This window comes from Mytilus californianus, unplaced genomic scaffold (assembly GCF_021869535.1).
Source record: "Mytilus californianus isolate M0D057914Y unplaced genomic scaffold, xbMytCali1.0.p SCAF_8, whole genome shotgun sequence".
In the NCBI taxonomy this organism is placed as follows: Eukaryota; Metazoa; Mollusca; class Bivalvia; order Mytilida; family Mytilidae; genus Mytilus; species Mytilus californianus.
Window position 1 is genome coordinate 72,946,080 of NW_026262734.1, and position 25,759 is coordinate 72,971,838.

The 25,759-nt window shown below is 34.1% G+C and overlaps 1 protein-coding gene across 3 annotated transcripts; it reads right to left on the minus strand.

Moving 5' to 3' along the window:
- Nucleotides 1-1,418: 1,418 nt before the first annotated feature.
- On the minus strand, nt 1,419-23,869 carry LOC127712431 (uncharacterized). 3 transcript variants are annotated; one of them, XM_052218869.1, is made up of 2 exons: nt 23,674-23,869; nt 1,419-5,327 (listed from the first exon to the last, which is right to left on the minus strand). In XM_052218869.1, the coding sequence occupies exon 2, from the start codon at nt 5,269-5,271 to the stop codon at nt 3,280-3,282; it is 1,992 nt and encodes a 663-aa protein (XP_052074829.1). In that variant the 5' UTR covers nt 5,272-5,327; nt 23,674-23,869; the 3' UTR covers nt 1,419-3,279. The 3 variants fall into 3 exon arrangements, with proteins under 3 accessions (XP_052074829.1, XP_052074827.1, XP_052074828.1); XM_052218867.1 differs by lacking the exon at nt 23,674-23,869 and adding an exon at nt 23,416-23,667; XM_052218868.1 differs by lacking the exon at nt 23,674-23,869 and adding an exon at nt 23,236-23,395.
- Nucleotides 23,870-25,759: the final 1,890 nt, after the last annotated feature.

Sequence of the window (25,759 nt, forward strand, 5' to 3'; positions counted from 1 at the left end):
TATATGGGGTCAGTAAATTCCATATGGGGATCTTCGCTCTCACCCCATATGGAATTTACTGACCCCATATATATCGTATTAGGTCAATAGCACACTTTGTAACTAATAATATGTGTCCAATCAACACCTTATCCATTATTGTGGTCGTCATTTTTTAGATGTAAGGCTACAAAACAGAAACATCGGTTGTGATTACACAAGCTCAAATTGAAAAAATTGAAATCATGTTTAACAGATTTAAACTCCATTAAAAGATCCAAGATGACCAAGTCCCGAGAAGAATCAGACCTACTACTCATTAGAAATTATCCTCTTAATGACACCATTGTGGCGTATAAACAGAAATTATCCTCCTAATGACCAACATTGTGGCGTATAAACAGAAATAATCCTCCTATAATGACCAACATTGTGGCGTATAAACAGAAATTATCCTCCTATAATGACCAACATTGTGGCGTATAAACAGAAATTATCCTCCTAATGACCAACGTTGTGGCGTATAAACATAATATGCAGGTCTCAATTTAATAGTGTCCGAAATTTCTCATCAATCACCAATATTTCACTCGGGCAATATTGTGTCGGAATATTTGATAAAACTGTACAACAATCTAGGTCGGAAACTTTTACTTCACTTTCAGAGGGATCAATATAAAGGTTCATGTCTCGACCCTTTGGCTAAAATGGCTGTGTTTACACCACAAAATTTACTCCGAGTGCAGACAAACATGTGCATCTGGAAACATTTTAAGGCATAGCATGCCCTAAATATTCAAATTTAAATGTATTCTATGTTTCAGAAAATTAAAAACTTGTTTGGATTTTGCTGTTCACTTTTTTAATCCTTCAGAAGATGATAAAATAAACAAACACCTGCGTTTCATTTGATACGGTCCACTCAGGTACACAGTTAAAATGTCCACGGTACACAGATATCTCCATTTGTTAATACACCGTCAATTTACTAATTAAACCTATTGACGCTTTTTTAATGTGGAAAGGGCAAATTCAGCAAATTTTCCATTTACAAAGGGAAATAACTCGAGAACGGTTAAAGTGACGGCACCCAAATTCTAAATTGATCTGTGTTTTGTGGTAGTTAGCATTGTGTATACGTTTCATAAACATTTGGTGAGTCAAATTAAAGTTAGAGAACGAAAACCAGTTTCGGGACGTAGGGACTGACAAGGGTAAACCTTAATGTCCACATCGCCTAGCGGCGGGGAGCATAAAAAAACAAAAAATTATGTTCAGAAGTACATCGTTTTATAAATAGGTTTTTACCAAGCTGAAAATGGAACAGACACTAAAGGAGACTTGCATAGTATTTTTACACTTTGTTGTTTTTGCGGCAGTTTGTCTGTATGATGTAATGTGCTTTTGTGTGCATCTTAATTAACATCCGAACACGTAAATCCTAAACATAATGCTTTATTAAACTTTCCTATGATAAATATTTAAACACTTAATATTTTACTAGTAAGTATAATCCAAAACATTAGAGGAAATGCATGTTATCGTTGTCTTTTTGTCGTGCTGTATTGAATTCTTATCAAATGGATTTGCTACCGTTTAATGTCATTGAAACAAAAAATTCGTAAGGGTTCCGCACCAGTGTCTCGCCTACTTTTGCTGTTAGTCGCAGGCTCAACAAAAATGGGGAAATAATTATTAAAAATTTTCCTCTAGATACTATCTTTTGATTGTAAGAAGCTTCTGTTCAAGTTTGGTAAGAATTTAACTGCAGACTGTATGTAATGTTAACTGGAAGAAAAACTAAGTCCATTTATAAGTAATATACGGAAAAAATGGAAATTTCTTTTTACAAAATTTCCCTCTAGATACTAGCTTTTGATCATAAACAAGCTTCTGTCCAAGTTTAGTACAAATCCAGGATAGTTTAAAAAAGTTATTATAATTAGAAAAACTTTAACCACAGAGTGAATGTAATGTTAACTGGCAGAAAAACTAAGTCCATTTATGAGTAAAATACGGATAAACAGGATTTTTTTTTGCAAAATTTACTTCTGGATACTATCTTATGATCATAAACAAGCTTCTGTCCAAGGTTGGTACAAATCCAGGATAGTTTAAGAAAGTTATTAAAATTTGAAAAACTTTAACCACAGAGTGAATGTAATGTTAACTGGCAGAAAAACTAAGTCCATTTATGAGTAAATACGGATAAACAGGATTTTTTTTTTACAAAATTTACTTCTGGATACTATCTTATGATCATTAAAAAGCTTCTGTCCAAGTTTGGTAGAAATCTAGGATAGTTTAAGAAAGTTATTGAAATTGGAAAAACTTTAACCACAGAGTGAATATTTGTGGACGCCGCCGCCGACGACGACGACGCCGACGGAATGTAGGATCGCTATGTCTCGCTTTTGCGACAAAGGTCGCAGGCTCGACAAAAATGGAATCGTGCTGACATATAATCAATGATTAAAACCTACTGTATTAAGATTTGTTTATCAGTTTTGACCAAATTGATAAATAAAAATCAATATCCCCTTGTCACATAGGTCTCATCGTCTACATACGTCACAACCAACTTTTAGAGAAAAACCCAAAATTATAAATTCCAAGGTGACAAAACAACTTGTCTTACAATGTGTTGGTTGATAGTTAAAAGTTTCCGCAATAATGACTTTTATAAGCTCAAATCAGGGAAAAAGTGAGAGCAAGTTTAAAATTGGTTATTGCAAGTGTTCTACTATTTATTGTAGAGAAACTGTTATCAAACTTGGTCCTGCGAATAGCTCTTTAACCGCGACATTTTCCGTGAAATACGTTTTGTCATCTAAAGATACTAAATCATTAGATATTTGACAATGTTTATTGACTGACCTTGGCTGAAGCGACACAATTTGTTGTTTCAGTATGATGTCGATCCGAGTCCCCATATTTGGCACACGGTGGACGAGCAAGCTCACAACGTAACAGTCCGCAGGAAATCAGGTCACTCTACCCGGACACACCAATCTGACTACTAGTTGACCAATCTTTGCTCTTACTTCCTTATGCCGCGCTGAGCGGAGAAGCAGAATACCAGTATACCAATTAAAAAGTTTTTGGTGACCCGATCGGGGAATCGAATGCACGACCTCCTCCTTCACTCGAGATGTGTATGAGACCACAGAGGCGATGACTGCTACATAAAAAGGGGTTAGGGTAATATAAAACAAGTAATTTGCATCAATAGTCCTATCGGCTACATTTACATATTATTCAAATAAAAAATATCAAAGTTTAAGATTCAACTATATGTGATCATGGGAAATAACCTAAAGACGATTCAAAGTTTGTACCAGCTGTCTCTAACTGAATATTAGCATCATCTTTTGTATTGAGTCGAGAAAACAAATTTGCATAGTCATGCTCTTTTCTCGCATCATCCTTATTTGCTTCAATTTTAACGGAATCTTTTGGTTCATACGTGTAGCTCGAAGATAAATTAACTGGAGCCTTGTGTTCTTTTTCCTTAAATTTTTCTAACTGTTCGCCATAAGTCCACGGTTTTCCGTAGCTTGCTGATGGGGCACTGTTTCTTTTTGACTGTTGGTCTCCTAGATTCTTGGGATTATCAAATTCTGTTTTAGATTTCCATCGATCATTTGAAAGTATATCGCCTCTTTCACCGTAAGCGTTGCGTCGTATCTCTTCTGATGGTAGAATATCGGGTGGTGGCTTATTACCAAATTGTCTCTCGGAAACGCCATAGTTTCTGTCATCCCTAGGTTCATAACCATCAGAGTGTACATTTCTTCTATCATTATAGTAGTCCTGTCTCGACATAGCATTATCATAAGGATCTTCTTCATTGGAGTAGTAGTTTTCAATGTTTCCTATTACATTGCGTTTTGGGTTTTTAGGAGAATCTAATTTTGGCACAAACCCTGTTGGTAAAACTTTAATACCAGCTACCAAGTGTGGTGGCACTTTTGCAACAGGCTTTTTGTTTGGTTCTTGTCTGCTTTCTTTATTAGAAACAGACGATACAGGTCCTGATGAAGTGTATTCACGTGGGGATATAGGTTCTCTTATTACAATCTCGTGAGAGCTATCATGCGACCGAATATCATGTTTTGGTATTCGAGGTTCTGGTGACAGAGCTCTTTGTGGCTTGGGTGCTGTTACTGGTAGTTCACGACCCTGATTTCGAAGAGGTGACATAGGTCTTGGAATTCTGAATTCATTCTTGCTTTGTATACGTCCTCTTTCTTGTTCAAAATGAGAGTCTAATTTGTTGTCGTGTTGTGCAAGTCGTCCCTTATTATCATTGATATCAAACGAGCCTTGCATGTTTGTTTGAGCATCACGCCTGTCATTATTTCTTATCTCTCCAGATGTATGTCGATCATGTTTAGTTTCAGCCGAATGTCTATTATTTTTTGCGTAAACCGTTTGCTGTGCACCATAATCCTCTCCGTATTCTCTAGTATCGTTTCGATTTTCGAAACTGTACCTTGAACTAAATTGTCTTTCATCTTTTTCAATGTTTCCTGCATATCTATCTACATCCCTGTCGTCGTTTAAAGAAAGTATCTCTGGATTCCGGGTGTTTCCATGAAAATGATCTCCCGAAAAGTTGACAGGCTTCCCGCCTTTATATATGCCATATGGTCCATACTCAGTTTGAATTAAATCCGGTTTCTGACCTTGCAATGGTGGTCTGTTTTGATATCGAGGTTCATTTTCTTCTGAATATTCTTGTCCTATTTGTTTATATAAAGGAGGCGGTGAAAAAAATGCTGAAGTAACTCGAAAGGCATCGCCATCTTTCTCAGTAATAAACCCGTGACAATCTAAAGCTCTAACACCCACCTGCCTACGCATGACACAAGCAATAACGACAGGGTGTTCTACTTTGGTTAAACTGTGATGTTTTTTATCCATTTGGAAAAATAATTTATCGTATCCCTGATTTAAAGTTCTAGTTTCATCGACTGGCAAAAATGCACAATAATGTTTTTTATCACTGCCTTTATTAGATGCTAAACGAACTGCTTCGAAAAAATTTATAGAACTTCTTTCGTAAAAATAATTTTGTGTGTGCCCAGGTTGATCAGTAGGAAATATAACAGTGATACCGTCTTGACTCACTTTCAACCACGCAGGCTGTGATTTCTTCCCTTTACCAGATTTTCGGTACTGAATGTATTTCTCGTATAACGGTTTCTGTATTGAACCTAAACCGGAAGTTGTTGTTTTTGACAAAATTGCACTGCCTAGGCATTCCACGTTCACTTGAACATCGGTCATTTTGGGGTAGAGTATTGGAGAGCAGTGAAGTAAAGGAGTCAAGGTAACATCTGGACCTGAAAAGAAAAATGTAGTATGTAGAGCAACAAGTTTTGACTGGTCTCAGTCCTTAGTTAAGAATATTTTCAGATTCAAATATATACCGTTAAAAGAGAGGCGAAGGATGCCAAATAAATAGCGGTATATAGACCGCTCCCCCATAACTGCTTGAAATTGAAATTGAAACACTGTATTTTGAAATAAACTATTACATTTACAGAAAAATTAATGTAAATAAAGCAGATAAATAGTACGGCGACATTTTTTTTACTGTACGGGGAAAAGAATATATACTTATTGCTATCATTGTTAATTTATTTGCTTCGCGGGTACCTTTATCCGGTGGTGTTGCTACAGAGTGATAGCGCATTATGGGCACTTATTCTACTTGTTATAATTATTGAACAAGCAAATCGCATATGTCATTTAATCTGAACGGCTCGGTTGACCATACTTGACCCGAACAACGTAGGTGTTCGATTTAAAGGGTGAACCCGACTGTGTAAATTAAATGACATAAACCGATTTGATTGGCCAATAACTGTTTTAACACATAGCGCCATAAATGTACATAAGCGTTTTGGAAATATGCGGACGATATTCAATCCACGGTTCCTGGGAAAGTTCTCTGGCAGGATAAATAAAGGGAAAACTACGCTTTAAGTAGTAAAAGGTTGGTAACATTTCAATAATTACCTTTTTTGATATTCAGGCTTTCTCCTACTAAGTTGTTACATTATTTCGATATTCTGAAATACACTTATTTTTGGCAGAAATTATAAAGAAAAGTGCACACGCTGAAATGTCTCGCCTGCTTTACTCTGAATTTATATTGAAAGTCTATAATATGAAGGTTTTACTAAAAAATATCACATAAACTTAACATTATCAATGTATTATAAAAATTGAAGTAACCAACAGATGGACCATGCCAGACACACATGTACACCTTACAATCAATCCATACACGAAATATAGTGGTCCTATCACTAATGGAACCCGAAAAAAAAAGATCAAACCACAAAATCTTTATATTGACCAATGAACCATGAAATTGGGATCAAGGTCATATGAACTCTGCCAAACAGACATGCACACCTTACAATCATTCTATAAACCAATTACAATTGATCTATTGCTTAGAATATCTGAGAAAAAGACCAAACCACAAAAACTAAACATTACTCAATAAACCACGAAAATGAGGTCAAGGTCAGATGAAACCTGTCAGTCTGACATGTACACCTTACATTCATTCTATACACCAAATGTAGTGGCACTATTGCTCATCGGCGTTTTGCATTTCCGCCGATCTGCATTTCATTTTCGCCGATTTTTTTTTCATTTGCGCCGATTTTTTTACAGGTAAATTACAGGTATATTACATGTGAATGTTATTTTTCATTTATCATTATAGACCTCTTCCGTTCGCCAGTTGTACAAATGTTATGAATTGTAAATCATAACATGTATATAACTGTTATCCTCTGCTCACCACGGAGAGGTGGAAGTAGGATTTTGAGCAGGATAAGTCAATTTAAAAGCACTATGTTCACATAATTTAAAATCAAGAAGTAAAAACCTAAGATAAAAGCACTCTGTTTTTACTCTTTTTATACTAAAATGACGAATTAAAAATCTATTTACAACATTAAAATCCATAAAAACGGATTACATTAAAATCATCAATCTGTTCTTGCCTAGTATTTATAGGCAACACATCTAATATATTCCTTTCTTGTGATTTCGTGTCTATATTTGTCGCAATTGTCAATAACGAAGTCCATCTTTTCTTTCTCTGGTTAACGTACTGATGCGGGCATTTCTAGAGTTCGCATTTTAACATACGTAACGGCCTGGATTTTCTTAACTTAAACATAAGTGAACAACGTTTATAACCAGATTTTACCAATATACATTCAAGGTATAGTACATGTACAAATATTTACTCACCTGTGTTAAACTGTAAATGCAATTAGGAGCAAATATAAAATCGGCGCAAATGAAAGAATGAAAATTTTAAAAATCGGCGCAAATGAAAGAATGAAAATTTTAAAAATCGGCGCAAATGAAAGAATGAAAATTTTTAAAAAATCGGCTCAAATGAAAGAATGAAAATTTTAAAAATCGGCGCAAATGTCATACGCCCTTGCTCATAGTATTTGAGAAATAGACCTAATCACAAAAACTTAATATTGTTCAATGAACCATGAAATTGAGGTCAGGGTCAGATGAAACCAGCCAGTCTTGACATATACCTTGTACACCTTACAACTATTCCATACACCAAATATAGTTGACTTAATGCTTATAGTTTATAAGATACGGACTTGACCACGTAACTTTAACCTTAATCACTGATCCAGGAAATGAGGTCGAGGTCAGGTGAACTATACCTGACGGACATGTAGACGTTGCAAGGAACCCATATACCAAAAATTTGTAAGGGGTTCCGCGGAACCATGTGTCTCGCCTACGATTGCTGCTGTCAATGTAAAAGTGCAATGTTGACTGTAAAAGTAAGTCCATTTTTCAGTAAAATACAGGAATTAAAAAAAAATCAACTTTTTCTTTAAATGCTATTTCTGGTCTTGACGATTAGCTTCTGTTTAAGTTTCATAACATTACATGAATATTTACAAATTTATCATGTTAAGAAAATTTAATCCCAGACTCTCTGTAAATGTTAACTGTAAAAAATTCGTAAGGGTTCCGCGGAACCCAGTGTCTCGCCTACTTTTTCTGTTAATCGCAGGCTCAACAAAAATGAGGAAGTAAATCAATAAAAAATATTCCTCTTGATACTATCTTTTGATTGTAAGAAGCTTCTGTCCAAGTTTGGTAAAAATCCAGGATAGTTTATGAATCTAATAAATGTTTAATAACTAAATTAACTGCAGACTGAATGTAATGTTAACTGGAAGAAAACAAAATTTCCTTCTAGATATTAGCATTTGATCATAAACAAGCTTCTGTCCAAGTTTGGTACAAATCCAGGATAGTTTAAGAAAGTTATTAAAATTTTAAAAACTTTAACCACAGAGTGAATGTGTTGTTTCCTGGCAGAAAATATAAGTCCATTTAAAAGTAAAATAAGGAAAAAATGGATTTATTTTTTTACAAAATTTACTTCTGGATACTATCTTATGATCATAAACAAGCTTCTATCCAAGTTTGGTACAAACCCAGGATAGTTTAAGAAAGTTATTAAAATTTTAAAAACTTTAACCACAGAGTGAATGTAATATTTCCCGGCAGAAAAACTAAGTCCATTTACAAGTAAAATACGGAAAAAATGGAATTTTATTTTTACAAAATTTACTTCTGGATACTATCTTATGATCATAAACAAGCTTTTGTCCAAGTTTGGTAGAAATCCAGGATAGTTTAAGAAAGTTATTAAAATTTCAAAAACTTTAACCACAGAGTGAATATTTGTGGACGCCGCCGACGACAACGACGACGCAGACGGAATGTAGGATCGCTATGTCTCGCTTTTTCGACTAAAGTCGAAGGCTCGACAAAAATGAAGTCCATATATCAGAAAAATACTAAAAAGACAAAAAATATATTTTCAAAGGTTTGCTTCAGAAATTATCTCTTAATCATTTAAAAGCTTCTGCCAAAGTTTCATAACACTCTATGAAAGTTTGACAAAGTAATTGATGTGTAAGAAACTTTAACCCTAGACTGTATCTACTTGTTAACTGTAAAAAAAAACTAAGTCCATTTATCGGTTAATAGCGGAAAAATGAAAATAAATATTTTTAAAAATTTGCTCTGGATACTGTATTTTGGTCATAAACAAGCTTCTTTCCAAATTTCATAAAATTCAACGTAGGTTTGACAAAGTTATGGATGTCTAAAAAAAACTTTAACCTCAGACTACATCTGAATGTTAACCCTAAAAAAAACCTAAATCCATTTATCAGTAAAATACGGAAAAATGAAAATAAATATTTTCGAAATCTGTTCTGGATACTGTATTTTGGTCAAAAACAAGCTTCTGTCCGAATTTCATAAAATTCCATGTAGGTTTGACAAAGTTATTGATGTCTAAAAAAAAAACTTTAACCACAGACTGAACCTAAATGTTGACGCCACCGACGACGGAATCTAGGATCACAATGTCTCGCTTTCGCAAAATAAATTTCGCAGGCTCGACAAAAATAGTTTTCCTGTTACTTATAGTAAGCGAGTATTTCACTTGACAAAAAAACTTTTTTTTCAAGCAATCACTGAACCATGAAAATGAGGTCAAGGACAATGGACATACTAGAGACGGAAACTTCGTAACATAAGGTATCTGCATACAAAGTATCGAAGCATCCAGTCTTCTTCCTTCTGAATTATAATGCTTTAAACAAAAATTTTACGACGTCGCCGCCGCCGGATTGTAATCCCTATGTCTCGCATTCTGCGACGAGACAATAAATGATTATCTATAGTTTATCACTGAATTAAGATTTACATTGTCCACAAGTTTTATCATAAAATGTTCCCAATTTAAGGAATGAGAAATACTTTCTTTTTCGTATTTTGAAACGACGAAGTTTGTACAAAGTCGTTGATTAATCAACTATGTCGTAATTGCAAGGTAAGTTCCAGATTCAAAATTAGGATGGGAGAGTAGAGGGCGTACATCCCCTTTGATTCGAAAATAAATATTTTAAGCATAAAATCGCACAAGTTTTTTTTAATAGAATTACGCCCTTTTGGAAAATCCTGGATCCCCCCTCCCCCCGAAGGTAAAAGCATATTTGAACTGTGCAGTATATCTTGAGGCAGTTAATGAACACCGTAGCTGTACATTATCCAGATTATTGCACAGTAAGAACTAAGAGACATTGCATAACAGCAAGTATATATCCGATATATGTCACTTTTAATTTGCGTTAACGACTTTAATCTTCGCTGCGTAGTAATCCATCTTTTTTTCGGAGTTTTAATTTCTCTCATAAAACTTCGTCTAAGATACCAGCGAATTAGTACGCCAGATGCAAGATTCTTCTACTCAAGACTCATCAGTGACGATTGTATAAAAATAGTCTGAAAGTATAATCAAATACGCAAAAAACAAAATAGCATTTTTACCCTTTTAACTGGACAAAATCACAGTGACTACTTTACCTTAAAATTCATGACCCAATATTAGTTTACAGTGTAATTCCACCCCTCTTACTATTGATGCATAAAAAAACTAATACATGAATTGAGAAGGTGTATGAATAAAGGTTGCAAGTCATCATACACTGTCCGCACTAGGGACTATATTATTAGAAAACAAAAATCAATTGCAAAGGACGCTGACTGTGTTCCCAGAGACCAGCTATAAGTTTCAGACTATATACATTTCATCTTGAAATTATTGAAGAAATAATTCTTTCATGCCATGCTCTATGCTCATTTTAACATGGGTAGGCATTATATTAGTCCATATCTTTATACCGAGCGTTTACTCAGTGTTGGCCGATAAGTAATTATAGAATTTTTTTTTGTAAAAGTAATAATATTTTATAATTTAAAAGTATGAGTCTAGAACGTTTACTTGAATATAAAACAAAGTCGTCATCATGGTATGTGTAACTCTCGGTACATGTTAAAGTTAAAGCATCAATGTATGTGTTCGTGACCCTCAGAACGGAAGGCACTGATTTTTCTTCACGAGCCACATACCTCTTAGGTCACATTTTGCTTGATTATACTTACAAAAATGAAACCCAAATAATGGTATCCGAAAATAAAAAAAATATAAAAACTAACAAATAATGATGGCTTAGAAATAAAAACTGTCTTTTCCCTTAAAAAAATCAAGGTACTAAAAAAGTAAAGCTGACGTAAATTTACGATACTGCGAAGCACTCATACCTTTTTAGAAAGTTTAAACTTGTTTCTTTTATTTTCCAATCGATGAAAACATATCGATATGATAACACTGGTTATTTATATTTAACTAATTTAGAAGGAAGATACTTTCCCAAATGCTTACATATATAATTATGTGTGCATGCAGTTTTCTTGAGTTTAAATAACATACACTTTTAAAAAAAATGAGGAATTAATTCCCCTGTTGAGTATTTGTGCATGCAGTTTTCTTGAGTTTAAATAGCATGCACTATAAACATAAGGAGATACCCACCCCATGAACTGAGTTTGTGTGCATGCAGTTTTTGCTCTCTCTAAATAACATTGCAGTAAATATGATATAAGAAGATGTGGTATGAGTGCCAATGAGACAACTCTCCATCCAAGTCACAATTTGTAAAAGTAAATGTTTATATGCACCTCATATCCGTATGTGTTTATCAAAATTTAAACTCATATAAAAGTCCAACGCATTTTTGTTTTCGTTTTTCACAGATCTCAGGAGAAATTATACCTTTTAGTTACCTTTGTTGATTTATTGTAAAATTTCTTTTCTGTTGATGGAGATAAGAATTAAAGCTTGTATGCGGTTATTTACGTCTGTTAGTAAATATAGAACCTTGATAAGAAATATACCGTGAAATCCTATAATTGTTTATGTAAATCTCGAAAAGTTAATCTCAGCATAAAATTTCTGAATGTTTGCAGACGTCTCTCAATAATATAATGCCTGTATCAACATTTTATCGAAATACCCTAATACACTTTTCTTTGTAGGCATCAGAATCATATATTGAAAATCTCTCAAGTATATTTGCAATATCTTTAAAACAATTACTATAAGGGAACATTGTACTCCACAAAAAAAGGATAAACAAGATTTCAAGATTTCAAGATTTATTGATAAGGCTCAGACACATAAATGTGTTAAACGAAGTCAAAGTATAATACATAAACAATACAAGCGTGCACACGCTGAAATGTCTCGCCTGCTATACTGACCACTGATTTTATGTTGATAGTCCTATTAAAACGTTTTAATACAAGCATCACATAAACTTAACATGATCAAAGAAAAATGAGGTCAAGGTCAGATAAACCAAACCAGAAATATATGTTCACCTTAAAATCATTCCATACACCAAATATTGTTGACCTATTAATCATAGTTTCTTAGAAACAAACTAAACCATGAACACTTAACATTGACCATTGAACCATGTAAATGAGGTCAAGATCAGATGAACCCTGCCTGACAGACATGTACACCTTACAATCATTCCATACACCATATATAGTTGACCTATTGCTTATATATTATATAACAGACCAAATCACAAAAAAAACTTAACATTGAGCAATGAACTGTGAAAATGGGGTCAAGGTCAAATAAAACCTGCCAGACTAACATGCACATCGTAAAATATTTCCATACACTAAATATAGTTGACCTATTGCATATTTCTTTTTAACTGTGATAGTCTATCTGACCAACGAAAAGATATGATAACAATGATAAATAATTGCTGCAAGAATTTTAAAAATCTAGACCCTACCAAAAAACTGATATGGTTAATGAATAATGAAAATGAGAAATTGTTATCAGAATTGTGCATATTCATTAAGAAATATGAAAAGTTTTGATGGGGTTTATCTCCCTCTTCTACTTGTAATTTGAACTTTATAATTTCCCTTCAGTGAGTTCTAGAGTACCGTCCCTTGACGAATCTTGCACAGTAGCAATGTCAACCCCTTGCTGCTGTGCATTAGTCATGAGGAGAACCACTATTGGGGATAATCTCATAATATCTGTAGCTAGTTCGTTCTGAATGACCTCCCCTTGATGACCTCTGAATTGTCGTGATGTAAAGTTCCTCGCTGCTGTGCACTGGTCATGAGGAGAACTAATACAAAATGAGAAACTATATTTCTGGTTCTATTATTTCCTGTTAATAAATTTTTCATCTATTCTTTTTTTATACAGAAAACCAGAAACATATAATACAATATGTCTCGGATAAAACCGACCTCATTACACTTAATGCTTCATACTGTAATGATATCCTACATTGCCCATGTTTTACCTTATTTCTTTGTGTATTGTGTATTTTCACTAAAACTTGCATGTTTTATAATAATCATTGTATTATGGTGTTTATGTATCTTGCCCGACAAGGGCCCATGATTGGTAAAAATAAATAATGTCTAATGTCTGATGTCTATAGATTGGAGTTATCTTTCTTTCACCCAGCTGGCTCTCTCACAAATAGTTTTTCTATGTACATGTTATATAAATCATAAAATAATGTTTAATGAATGTTTTTGTCTAAAATGTTTGTCTTTTTATTATTTTCTTGTTTGTAATTAATATGCCCTTAAGGGCCCTTTAATTAATTACTATATATAATAGGAGTAAAATGATTTTGATTATAGTATTAGGCAAACAGACCAAAACACAAAAACATAACTTTAACCACTGAACCATGAAAATGAGGTTAAGGTCTAATGACACCTGCCAATTTGACATGTACACTTTACAATCATTCCATACACCAAATATAGTAGACCTATTGCTTATAGTATCTGAGATATGGACTTGACCATAAAAACTTAACCTTATTCACTGATCCATGAAATGAGGTCGAGGTCAAGTGAAAACTGTCTGACAGACATGAGGACCTTGCAAGGTACGCACATACTAAATATAGTTATCCTATTACTCATAGTAAGAGAAAAATTAACATTACAAAAAATCTTAACTTTTTTTCAAGTAGTCACTGAACCATGAAAATGAGGTCAAGGACAATGGACATATGACGACACGGAAACTTCATGACATAAGGCACCAATAAACAAAGTGTGTAGCATACACGTTTTCTACCTTCTGAAATATTAAGCTTTTAAGTAGTTAGTTAAGGCCGCCGCCGGATCACTATCCCTATGTCTCGCTTTCTGCAACAGAAGTCGCAGGCTCGACAAAAATGACCAACTTAGCATGCAGTACTATTTAAACACATAGAAATCAATTTGTAAATATTTTAGAATAAACAAGCAATTTTCTTAATTAAACTAAGTCGTTTGTAGACTTCAATATTACATATGGACAATAATCCTTCCGTTTTAATGTATTGTGGAATAATAGTATAGTATCTAGGTAAGTATTGGTTTCTATAAGTAACCATAGAATCATGCTGACATACAAATAACACCAACAAATTCATCACATAGAGTACAGTAAACGAATATTTTAATGTCAGTAATTGGCTTTTGATTAGCAAAAACAGCAATGTGACACAAGTTGATTGTTATAATTCAGGTAACCATTAAACCAATGCAAAAATATTAATTTACTATCAGCTTAATTTTTCACGTTGTATATATATATATTTCGATTCCTAACATCACTGTAGAGACATTAATTGTCGAAATCCGGATATGGTGTACAAACTTTTGCACCTCATGTATGCGGTATACCATCTTTTCCACAAGTTTTTTGTTTTCTGTTTGGTAATAATTCAATAATAAGATCTATTTTGTTACATAAGAACATCAGTTGTTCGACCTGCTAGTCAAATATGTTTTGTTAAAATATACTTTTTCACTCATTTGGTCTTTTGGAAAATGTTGTTTGTGCTGTATTTAGACCCCTCTACCAAGAAATTTGTTTTGCATGCACACGTATAAAAAATGCGGTTTTTATCCAACGAAATCATAGGTTTGAACGTTGTTTTCAATTTAGATTTGTATATATATATATATATATATATACAACTCGTCTAAACATCAGCCCAACAATGTTAGATCTAACATTGTTGGGCTGATGTTAAGACGAGTTGTATATACAGAATGTACACAGCCATGTATCACCATCACTGCTGGTGATCCGATGGATAAATCTGTTGTAGAGTTGTCACTGGTTCAGACGTACTTATATATATATGTATATAAGTACGTCTAAACAAATGACAACTCTACGACAGATCCATTGATTGGATCACCAGTTAAGGTGATACACGGCTGAAAACACATATTATATGCATAATTACTCTAAATATCAGCACAACAATGTAAAATCTGCAAATTTGCGGATGCAATTTTTGTTTCTTCCCTCGCCGGGATTCGAACTCATGCTATTGGGGTATCGTGACAACACCGCCAGCACTGTGTCCAGCGCTCTAGACCACTCGGCCACCTAGACTGAACTTAAAATTCAGCTTTTGGTGGCCTAGTGTTACCTTTTCTCGTCAGTAGAATCTAGAGTTGGATCTGTCGTAGAGTTGTCACTTGTTTAGACGTACTTATATAAATTATTTGTGTGACTGCATCTTACTATCCTTATCCCCTCCTCTAACTATAGCTAATAAAATCAGCTTTCGTTTCGTGAGGTGTTACCTTCTCGTAGGAATTAAACAAGGACGCCTAACGCAATACACAAAGTATTTTTTAAGTGTACAGTAATGATCATCTACAGTACTCATCTCCTCAGTATAATTACAGGGTGCTATTATATTTTTAGAAGCATACAATCACTGTACATGTCTGCCTATGTGTAGTGACAACTGTAAATTATACCTTGTTCATCGGATTTCTTATGATTAAGAAATACCAGGCGTTACAATATTAATATTATAAAGTGTGTAGAAAATCAACCTAACGATGTTATATATGTTTTTGTCACAAACATTTATAATTTCTTTATATGACGATAAAGATTATTATTATGTATTTGACCTGAAGGTAAAGTTATTATTATTTCTACATATTTGAAATTTGACATGTTACATTTTGTACTTTCTGCACCTGATATTGTCTGCAAATTGGACAGACACGTTTTTAACAATTTATGGGTAGTTCATTCCGAAGAAACTAAAATATCCCTTCGCCAAACGGAGTTTTTGAGTGGATATAGCGTTTCGTCCGTTCGTTCTACGATTGTAATTGCATACCCGATTTATTGTAAGCAGCATTTATTTGGCGCCCTTCAATGGCACAAAATAAGGAAATATGGTATGATTGCAAATAGAACAACTATCCATCAAAGATCGAAGGACAAGCTGTAATCACCTTCCTCTCCTCACTCATTCCAGACGCAATATAATAAGAAATATAAAACAATTGTAAACGGTCTTTCCACTCCGAAACATGATTAATTGATTGATTGATTGATTGATTGATTAATTGATTAATTTGTTGGTTTGGTTGATTGGTTGGTTGGTTGATTGATTGGTTTATTAAAAGTTTGCATGGCACTCCGCGGCCCATGATAATGGGTAAAATAAAAAAAATTGTAAAATTTGTCATTTAAGGGCAATAACTCCTGTAAAAAGTCGTCCGACAGTTTTGACGTATATGGACAACTGGTAGAGATCAACGTTCTGAACATTTTTGCTCCAGTCAGATTTTCACTATTTATAACGGTTTTCAAAAAAATAAGACAAAACTTGCATTTTATCCCTATGTTCTATTTTTAGCCATGTCGGCCATCTTGGTCGGTAGGCGGGGTAATCGGACACATTTTTTAAACTAGATACACCAATGATGATTGTGACCAAGTTTGGTTAAATATGGCCCAGTAGTTGCAGTTGAGAAGATTTTTGTTAAAGTCAATAGACGATGACGGACGATGGACGCCAAGTGATGAGAAAAGCTCACTTGGCCCTTTGGGCCAGGTGAGCTAAAAATCAGTTGGGGAAAAAAGGGGAGAGGGAGTCGGTGGTCGTGGACCTTGGTTGATTAGTTTAGATAAGATGCATGTATACATCATAATAGCTGCAAAGATTGAAGCTATAATTAGTTAATTTGTTCATTTTACCCTTTCAGTGGCATTGAATCCCCAAGAAAAAGACGCGCACCATTTCGACAAATATATATATATATATTTTATTGTGAAAGTACCCCTTTACAAGGGGGGCAAGTGCCAGCGGGGTACTGACACCTGCGTCATCAACACATAGTATTTTCAAACATTATATGATTGTGGTAAAAATGGTACAAGATACTTGCAAATATTTAAAAGTCTAATAAATACATTAACTCTAAAATAACATAATACATTGGTTATTTCGTAAAAGTACATCACAGTAACAAATTCATATTCATATATAATTGAAAATCTTTCTGTCGTCCATAAAAGACTAAAATTTTCAACCTTGAAACTAAAAACGTTCGCACACAGTTCATGATATTTAACATTTGAAATTTTATCAAGTAAAAAAGAACGGTCATTCGTACGTAACGTCTGTAAGATATTTTTTCCCGATCTTATCTAAACTATTACCTAGGTCTGGAGAATACAAGTAACCCAGATCACCTATCATGAACTGTATTTTTGCTAAGGGCGGCAACTCTGAAAAGCAGATATCCATTTTTAAACTATCGAAACATGCTTGTATGTCAGTACTTGTTCTTTTTCTGATGGACGAGAAAGAAGGACAATCTAACATTAGGTGAAAAATATTCTCAGTTTCATTTGAGGAACATAACTGACACTCATTGTTTGTTAAAAGATTCATTCGTTGAAGCGTGGCATTTATAGGCAGACAATTCGTTCTTGCCAAACATTTTAGCCTTGTTGAGCGGAAGTCGTCAACGTTTGATAAATACATTTGCTTACGTTTAAACAAAAACTTTCCAGTTATAACATGTCACGATTAACATTTTTTTTTGGTCGATATCTATAACTCTTTGTGAGTAGAAGCGATATAAAGTGAATGTCAAAATTAAGGTTTGACCTTGACATCATTTTCTAAGTTAGGAACCAAGGATCTAAAATAAAAAGACTCTAGGTTTATACGGCTTACGGTTTATGAGTAACAAAAACATAAAGACAAATTTTATTGGTTAAGGTAGATAACTCCTATACGATGTCAATGGATCGCTTCGGTCCAAATCAGCCAAAAATTCATGAGGATGTAACGAACAATTAAGAAAAAGAATTTTGTCGTTATCTGTTTACGTTACAGAGGAGATACACGAACAAGAAAAACAGTGTTTGGGGAGATAACTCTTACAATAAAAATCTTCGACTAAACAAGGTCAGTTTTAAAAGCGCAATAACTGTTTGATATCATATGCCAAATATATAAGCGACATGTTGCGAAACAATAATTACACGCAAGAAACAAATTTGGCGGAGGAAGAAAAAAAACTATAATCAGGAAAAAATCAATAGGGTTTCCACGGAAAAGTGGAAAGATCTAATAATAAGTTTATCAAAACGGAGACAAGACGAATTCCCCTTCCATGTTTCATGAATGAGATCAAAGATGATATTTGTAAGAGTTGCCAGTTATCTTTTTTTTAATTTCAAAATTCAAGTTCAAATTAAATGTTACAATTGCGCATTATTTACTGATTTAGAAATCGTTTAAAAACACATATTTTCTTTAATTGAACAAAGTATTCAGACATACTGTGCCATGGTTTGGCAACTCCATGAAAATGTCAATTTATCTATTGAACTATCCTACGGTATTGGCGATATTTTTTTTTACTACTTTTCCATGAACTTGAGATTACTATAATTATAATTGTAATCTCAGCATGAACTGACAAATCCTTTCAGCATATTTTCAAATTGGGTTTAAAGATAAAAAGAGTATCATTTTAATAATACAAAGATTGTATTGCTAACGAAGAAAGTCAACTGACATAAAATAATTTAAACATTCAATGAGGAGATCAAGAAAGACGGGATGTTCCATACTTCCTGTTTTAATAGTACAACAATTATCATGTTACATAATTTTTTACTTTATGAGCATTATTACTTTTATAGTTTTTTTTTTTAGTTTTTTATAAAGTATTACTTTCAAATTCATTGTGATTTTTTATGTCAAGATTTTTATCTCTAGTTTTAAAATTTTAATGAAAATCTCGAGGACCGCATGATATCACAACTCCCAGCTGCTGTTGGACTGTTTAATATCGTCAGTCAGGTTGTCATTGACAGGACCTTGACCGCACCTAAACTAACATGAATTTCAGCATATATTTCTTAAATTTCCGTTGATAAAAAAAAAATGATTAAGAAAATATGGTTCCAAGTCGATCAGCCCAAAATTGATTTGAGCTGGTTAGGCCTATTTTGTGTCGGTGTCTTTTTGGTCATATACATGTAGTTTATCGCGTATTTTTACATCCCATGCTTTCATATTTTTTTTTCGCGCGTTCCTGATGATGGTTTATCCAGAAAAGCACTTCGAACGCACCAAATTAATAAACTGTATTTGCATTTTATAGCACTAGATGGACACAGCTGCTGGTGGACCGCAAGACTTGAAGTACTCCAGGGTATTGCCATATGATGATCAGCCCAGGTGTCAGTGCTTCGCAACTGACATGATTTATATTTTATATACATTCCTGAATTCTCCATTGATAAATTTAGAAATTACTCAGAAACTATATGCTTAAACTTCCTATGGCAAAGTTAACTTTATATGGATTTGGCTATTTTGTTTTGGACATAAAGCTCTACAAGTATTTAGACATCCTCGTCTTTTTTGTTTTCTTTTTTTTTGTTTTGTGCGTTTCTGATGAAGGTTAATCTAGCAAAGAGCTCCAGACGCACCAAAATTTAGAAAGTCAATCTAATTAAAATATAGATCTCTAATTTCGTTATCCTCATATGAGCTTATATATATATACGAGCATGCGAGTTAATATAGATATAAATTTTAATCAGATTGTTAGAAAGTGCTATTCTCATTTTAGTCAAGTTGTGAATCTCTGGTATTACATACAGTATATTTCCGTCCAACTTACATGTTGAGCATAATTATAGTTACTTTTTATGACATTAAACACCTCAACCGAACATATAATATATTGAAAAATAGCATCGAAATGTATTTGAGGTTTTAGACTAGTGTCTGTCTTCATTGCCGGACACATGTATTGATTCATAAAAATCAAAGCACTGTAAGCGCTGTAGGCAGTTAACCAAAAACCAAGGCAAACGTAATTATGAAAACTGTGGCAATGTTGCTTCAATTTTTTTTTAAGATTTGAAAGAACAAACATTAAACATTCGTATATTGTACATTTATGTTCATTAAATGAATTGATTATTAAGGCAAATTAATTAATATTTCATCAAGGTTTTCAAAAGCAACTCGTATATCAATGTAAATGACTCACATCTTCACCCCCAAGTGCATGATGTTACTCCAAGTTTGGAATAAAATGACAGGTGATTATAAAACAGTTGGTCAATTATTCTCGGGCTTTACACTGGTTGAAAGATTTATATGTTTTCTTTAAAATGAGCCATAAATGAAAATTATTATAGGCCCAGAAATAATTTAATAAACAATTAAAGTAAATTCAATAATCTAGACTCATTTTTTTGATAAAAAAAATTTTATAATTAACAAGAAATAATTGTAACAAGATGCCGTTACGGTCGAAGTCTCCTAAACAAAGCCCCCATAATTCGTCATTCCCATGGTCTCCTGACATTGGGCAAAGTCCAGTTCATATTGGTTTGGTCTAGTAAAGTGATATGCATATGTGACACCAAGGAGATTGACCCTGTATGTCATTCAAATCTTTTTGAAATGATGAACAGGAATAAATATGGTTTAGGTGTTGGTATCTCGACCGTTTACAAGTTCTCAAACAGGAGGGGGTGGGTGACCCCAGGGACTCACCCTATATTTCATTTGATTTGTTATATTGTCCCATACATGAATACATATGGTTTAGAGGTGGAGATCTCGACCATTTCCAAGTTCTCAAACAGGAGGGGGTGAGGTGACCCCCGGGACTCTCCCTATATTTCATTTGATTTGTTATATTGTCCTATACATGAATACATATGGTTTAGGGGTGGGGATCTCGACCATTTCAAAGTTCTCAAACAGGAGGGGGTGGGGTGACCCCAGGGACTCCCCAAATATTTCATTTGATTTGTTATATTGTCCCAAACATGAATATATATGGTTTAGGGGTGGGGATCTTGACTGTTTACAAGTTCTCAAACAAGAGGGGATGGGGTGTCCCCATGGACTCCCCCTATATTTGATTTGATTTGTGTTATTGTCCCATACATGAATATATATGGTTTAGGGGTGGGGATGTCGACCATTTCCAAGTTCTCAAACAGGAGGGGCGTGGTTGTCCCCAGGTACTCCCCCTATATTTCATTTGATTTGTTTTATTGTCCCATACATGAATATATATGGTTTAGGGGTGGGGATCTCAACCATTTCCAAGTTCTCAAACAGGAGGGGTTGGGGTGACCCCAGGGACTCCCAATATATTTCATTTGATTTGTTATATTGTCCTATACATGAATATATATGGTTTAGGGGTGGGGATCTCGACCGTTTACATGTTCTGAAACAGGAGGGGGTGGGGTGACCCCAGGGACTCACTCTATATTTCATTTTTGATTGGTTTTATTGTCCCATACATGAATATATATATTTAGGGGTGGGGATCTTGACCATTTCCAAGTTCTCAAACAGGAGGGGTGGGACGACACTGGGGACTCCCCCAAATTATTTTCATTGATTTCTTTTATTGTCCCATTCAAGTATATATATATTGTTTAGGGGTGGGGATCGCGACGGTTTACAAGATAAAAGTACATTTTCAAATTGAAGGGGGTAAGGATGACCCCCAGGGACTCACCTTATATTTTGGTTGATTTTTTGTATTGTCCTGTTCTCATTACTGAAGACTGCATGTGTCTATCACCTACTGTTTTCGAGAAAAAGTCATTTGAAAATTAAAAAAAATAAAATCCCATAGGGTTCTATAGTAAACCCCTCCCTTCTTCAGGCCCCTCCAAATACCCCTAAATAGACCCCAATGCACAAACAAAAGATAAATGGCTCCGCTAGACATGTTAGTCTAATATTTTATGAAACCCTAAGTAAATCTGACAAACGGTCAAAGTTGTCTTCTTAGACGGTTTGAGTGGATTCGGTCCGACTTGTCTCGGGGACGAGTTGTCCACATTACTTAAAACATCCCATCAACGTCGATTTCTGCATCTGTTTTCCTGACCTCGTTTCATTCATCGTTTCATTCACAAATAACAACAACCTTATTTGGCAAGATAAGTTAGAAATTACCACCCATTTATATAACTTTATTTCCTCTATCATAGAGATTTGTTGTACATGATCAATATTCCTGCGCATTTTGCCATTTGGGAAATATAAACGACTTGTAATTACCGATTTTTGGCAATGAAATATTTCATACAATTGTTCTTTGACATCGTAGCCTAAAGCACAGGGGATAATAAACTACGTACGGATTTCTATTGAGCACTACTTCCTATGTGCAACTTCAAAAGTTTTGGGTAGTTCGACGATCATTTAAGGTTTTTCTGGTCATATTTTTTGTATTCGAGAAATAAAAGTATTAAAAAAATGTCCAATTAGTTATAAATAACATAATAGCCAGCTAGATAATAACATTGGCACGTATTTCAGCATTTATTGGGTAGAACACAAATCTAGGGTGCTCGCATAAGGCAGCTTAACTGCCTAAAAATGAGGAGATGTGGTATGATTGCCAATGAGACAACTTTCATGTGACTCCATCAGAAACCAAGGGACTGAGGATGTAACCAACTACATGTAACCGTACGGCCTTCAAAAATGAGCAAAATCCATACCGCATAGAAAGCTAAAAAAAAGCCCCGGCATAACAAATTGGGAAACAATTCAAAACAAACGGCCAGACTTGTGTCGAAAACTATAAGCGAAAAACAAATAAGACAGACCGAAATGAACAACCACTGAATTGCAGGCTAGGTACACCAAGAATGTGGCGGGGTAAATTTAATGTGTAACCCTCCATCCCCATCTTCCCCTGACCTGGGACAGTTGTGAAACAATCCAACATAAGAACAATTGTAAAAGACAGTCGGAAAGAGTTTTTACTCGTCAGATCGACACGAAACACATTAACTGAAGTATTGGGTACCGATCTAAGAGGACTCACAGTTACTAAAACCTGGTTTTAAGCCAATTTCAATTAATGTTATTTAAACCATGTTTCCAGAGCATAATATCAACCAAAAAGAAACTAAGTACTCACTAGTAATCGGTTGCTATTTTTCAACAAACCGTAAGTCTACAGCCGGATTCGTCTATCTCAACAAATTAATGAAGCATTTTTTATATACATGTATTATAGTGAACTGCCATCTGGCACACCCATAATTTTAAATCGCTTCCGCATAACTACAACAACCTGTTTTATTTATGGTGTATTTACCTTGTTTGGTTAAATTGCAGTTCCGGTTCTAGTCAGTGCTGGAATATAGTGTCCATTTGAGACCTTGGTATTTTCGTTTCAACCCAATATATCAATATTAACATCTGAATTCCTTCATAACGAACGTACAATTTTTTTTCATTCGTGTGTTTTTTAAATCTTTTCACACAGATAAAAGGCTACTACAGCCACAGGTGCGAATTTGTGTTACAGGTAGAAAACTGCTGATTGCTAAAGATACCACAGTCTACAACTTACCTGTACACAATAATCAAAGAGTCAAATATACACACTATTCCTTAATCATGTCGCATTAAAATCTACCTTGTTTTATTCAAAGGGTGTTGTTGATTTCGACGCAGTTGATAGATTTTGTGTGTATTTAAAGAAATCGTTGAGAATGACGGTATTTACATACAACTTTTACTGCCTCATTATCAACAGCATGGACAAGTATAAGTCGTCAATACAATGTACAATAGATTTTCATAACTATAATGATATTGATAGTGGGGTACCGTAAGGTTTGGTCAGTGTTCTCTTCAGAATAATGCACGGTAACTTCAACATATTAGTACAACATATTTATGGAAATTAATAACGGTTTATACACTTGAAATTGTGAAGGGTAGAAGTAGCGAATACGTTCATTGTAAAATTGATCAAAAAGATATCTGAAAACATTGCTCTTACAAATTGCTGAGTGGATTTTTTAGATTCACAACCAGTATGGTGTTGATTTAAACTCTTGTATCTTTATATTTTTGTATCAACACAAGTGTATTAATTATGCGTTAATTGCATAATACATGCACATTACAAAACATTATGGTGATTTAGCACATTTTATCGGGTAGATGTATATTAAAAGATACCGAAGAAATTTTGATTTGATAAAAATATACTTTCATATTTTTTGTTAACTTTTAATTAATAATGTAGTATTATGCGGACAAACTTGAAAACTACAAAGTGATTTTACCAATCGCCCTCTGAATTCCTCTCGCTTATGGGTAAAATCTAATTGCTCAAAAAGTTTTCAATGCTATCTGGAACGAATGTTATAGTAACAAATTGCGGTGTCCTGCTTCCAATTATGTCTATAACTTCTTTCGGAATAATTGGTTCTCAATGCTCTTCAACTTCGCACTATATTTGACCTTTTTCACTTTTTTATTCGAGCGTTACCGGTGAGTCCTTTTTTAGGCAAAACGCGCGACGAGTTTATTATTAACAGTATTAAGTTACATAAAGTTTCTAAAATGTGAAAGATCCAGGACTTTTTATAAACATAAGGATGCAAAGACATAAAATGAATATTTTACATATTAAGGAATATAAATTCGAGATCATCCCCGGCTATATACCAGACCATATACCTGAACTGACTTCAATATAACATACAAAAGTTTTTCGCAAACAGTATCTATACAAGAGACTCAAAGGAACCTGAATTAATCACCCGGCTTTTAATCATTAAACTGATACAACGCAAAAGAATATTTGTGAAAAATAGAAATTCGTGTTTGTCAAAATCTTGTCTTTCTGATCTAATTTGCTGGGCAGAGCTTTTGACTATTCATTAAAGCTAGCAAGATAATAGGCCAAAAACGACAAAAACTATTAAGTCAAGCCCTTTTCAACTGATTTTTCCAGCCTGTTCTTATCTTGTACTGTTACACCACTGTCCATGGCCAATGTCTTTAGGAAGAGTTGAGAGCTAAAAAAACAACTTTAACCCCGTCACATTCTGTATGTACCTGTCCCAAATCAGGAGCCTATAAATCAGAGGTTGTCTGTCATATATATATATATATATTGACTTATTCCTCCGAAATTTAGGGATATGAAAATAAGATGAATATTGAGAAGATACATTTACAGTTCTGCAAGAAAATTCTGGGGGTTAGGTCATCGACCGCAAATTTCATGGTGAACTTGGCCGATTTCCTATCGAAATTAGTATCAAGATGAAAATGATTTGTTTCTGGTACAAGCTTGTAACAAATGTTGATAAACTGTCTGGAAAACTCTACAAGCTTATGTTCAATTTATTTGAAAATGGAAATAATTCTTTTACGTGGATTAATTATGAAAAATCTATTTTTGACGAAACTGGTAACAGTGAAATTTGGCATGTACAAGGAAACGTTAATTTGATTTTTTTTTAAATTAAAGTTAAACAAAGACTCCATGACCAGTTCATACAAAAATGGTTTTCGGATATCGACAACTCATCAAGGGGGAAGTTCTATTCGAAATTTAAGACTGACTTCTGTATGGAACCCTATCTAATTACACTTAGAAAATTTGGTAGACTTTATATTTGCAAACTTCGCACTTG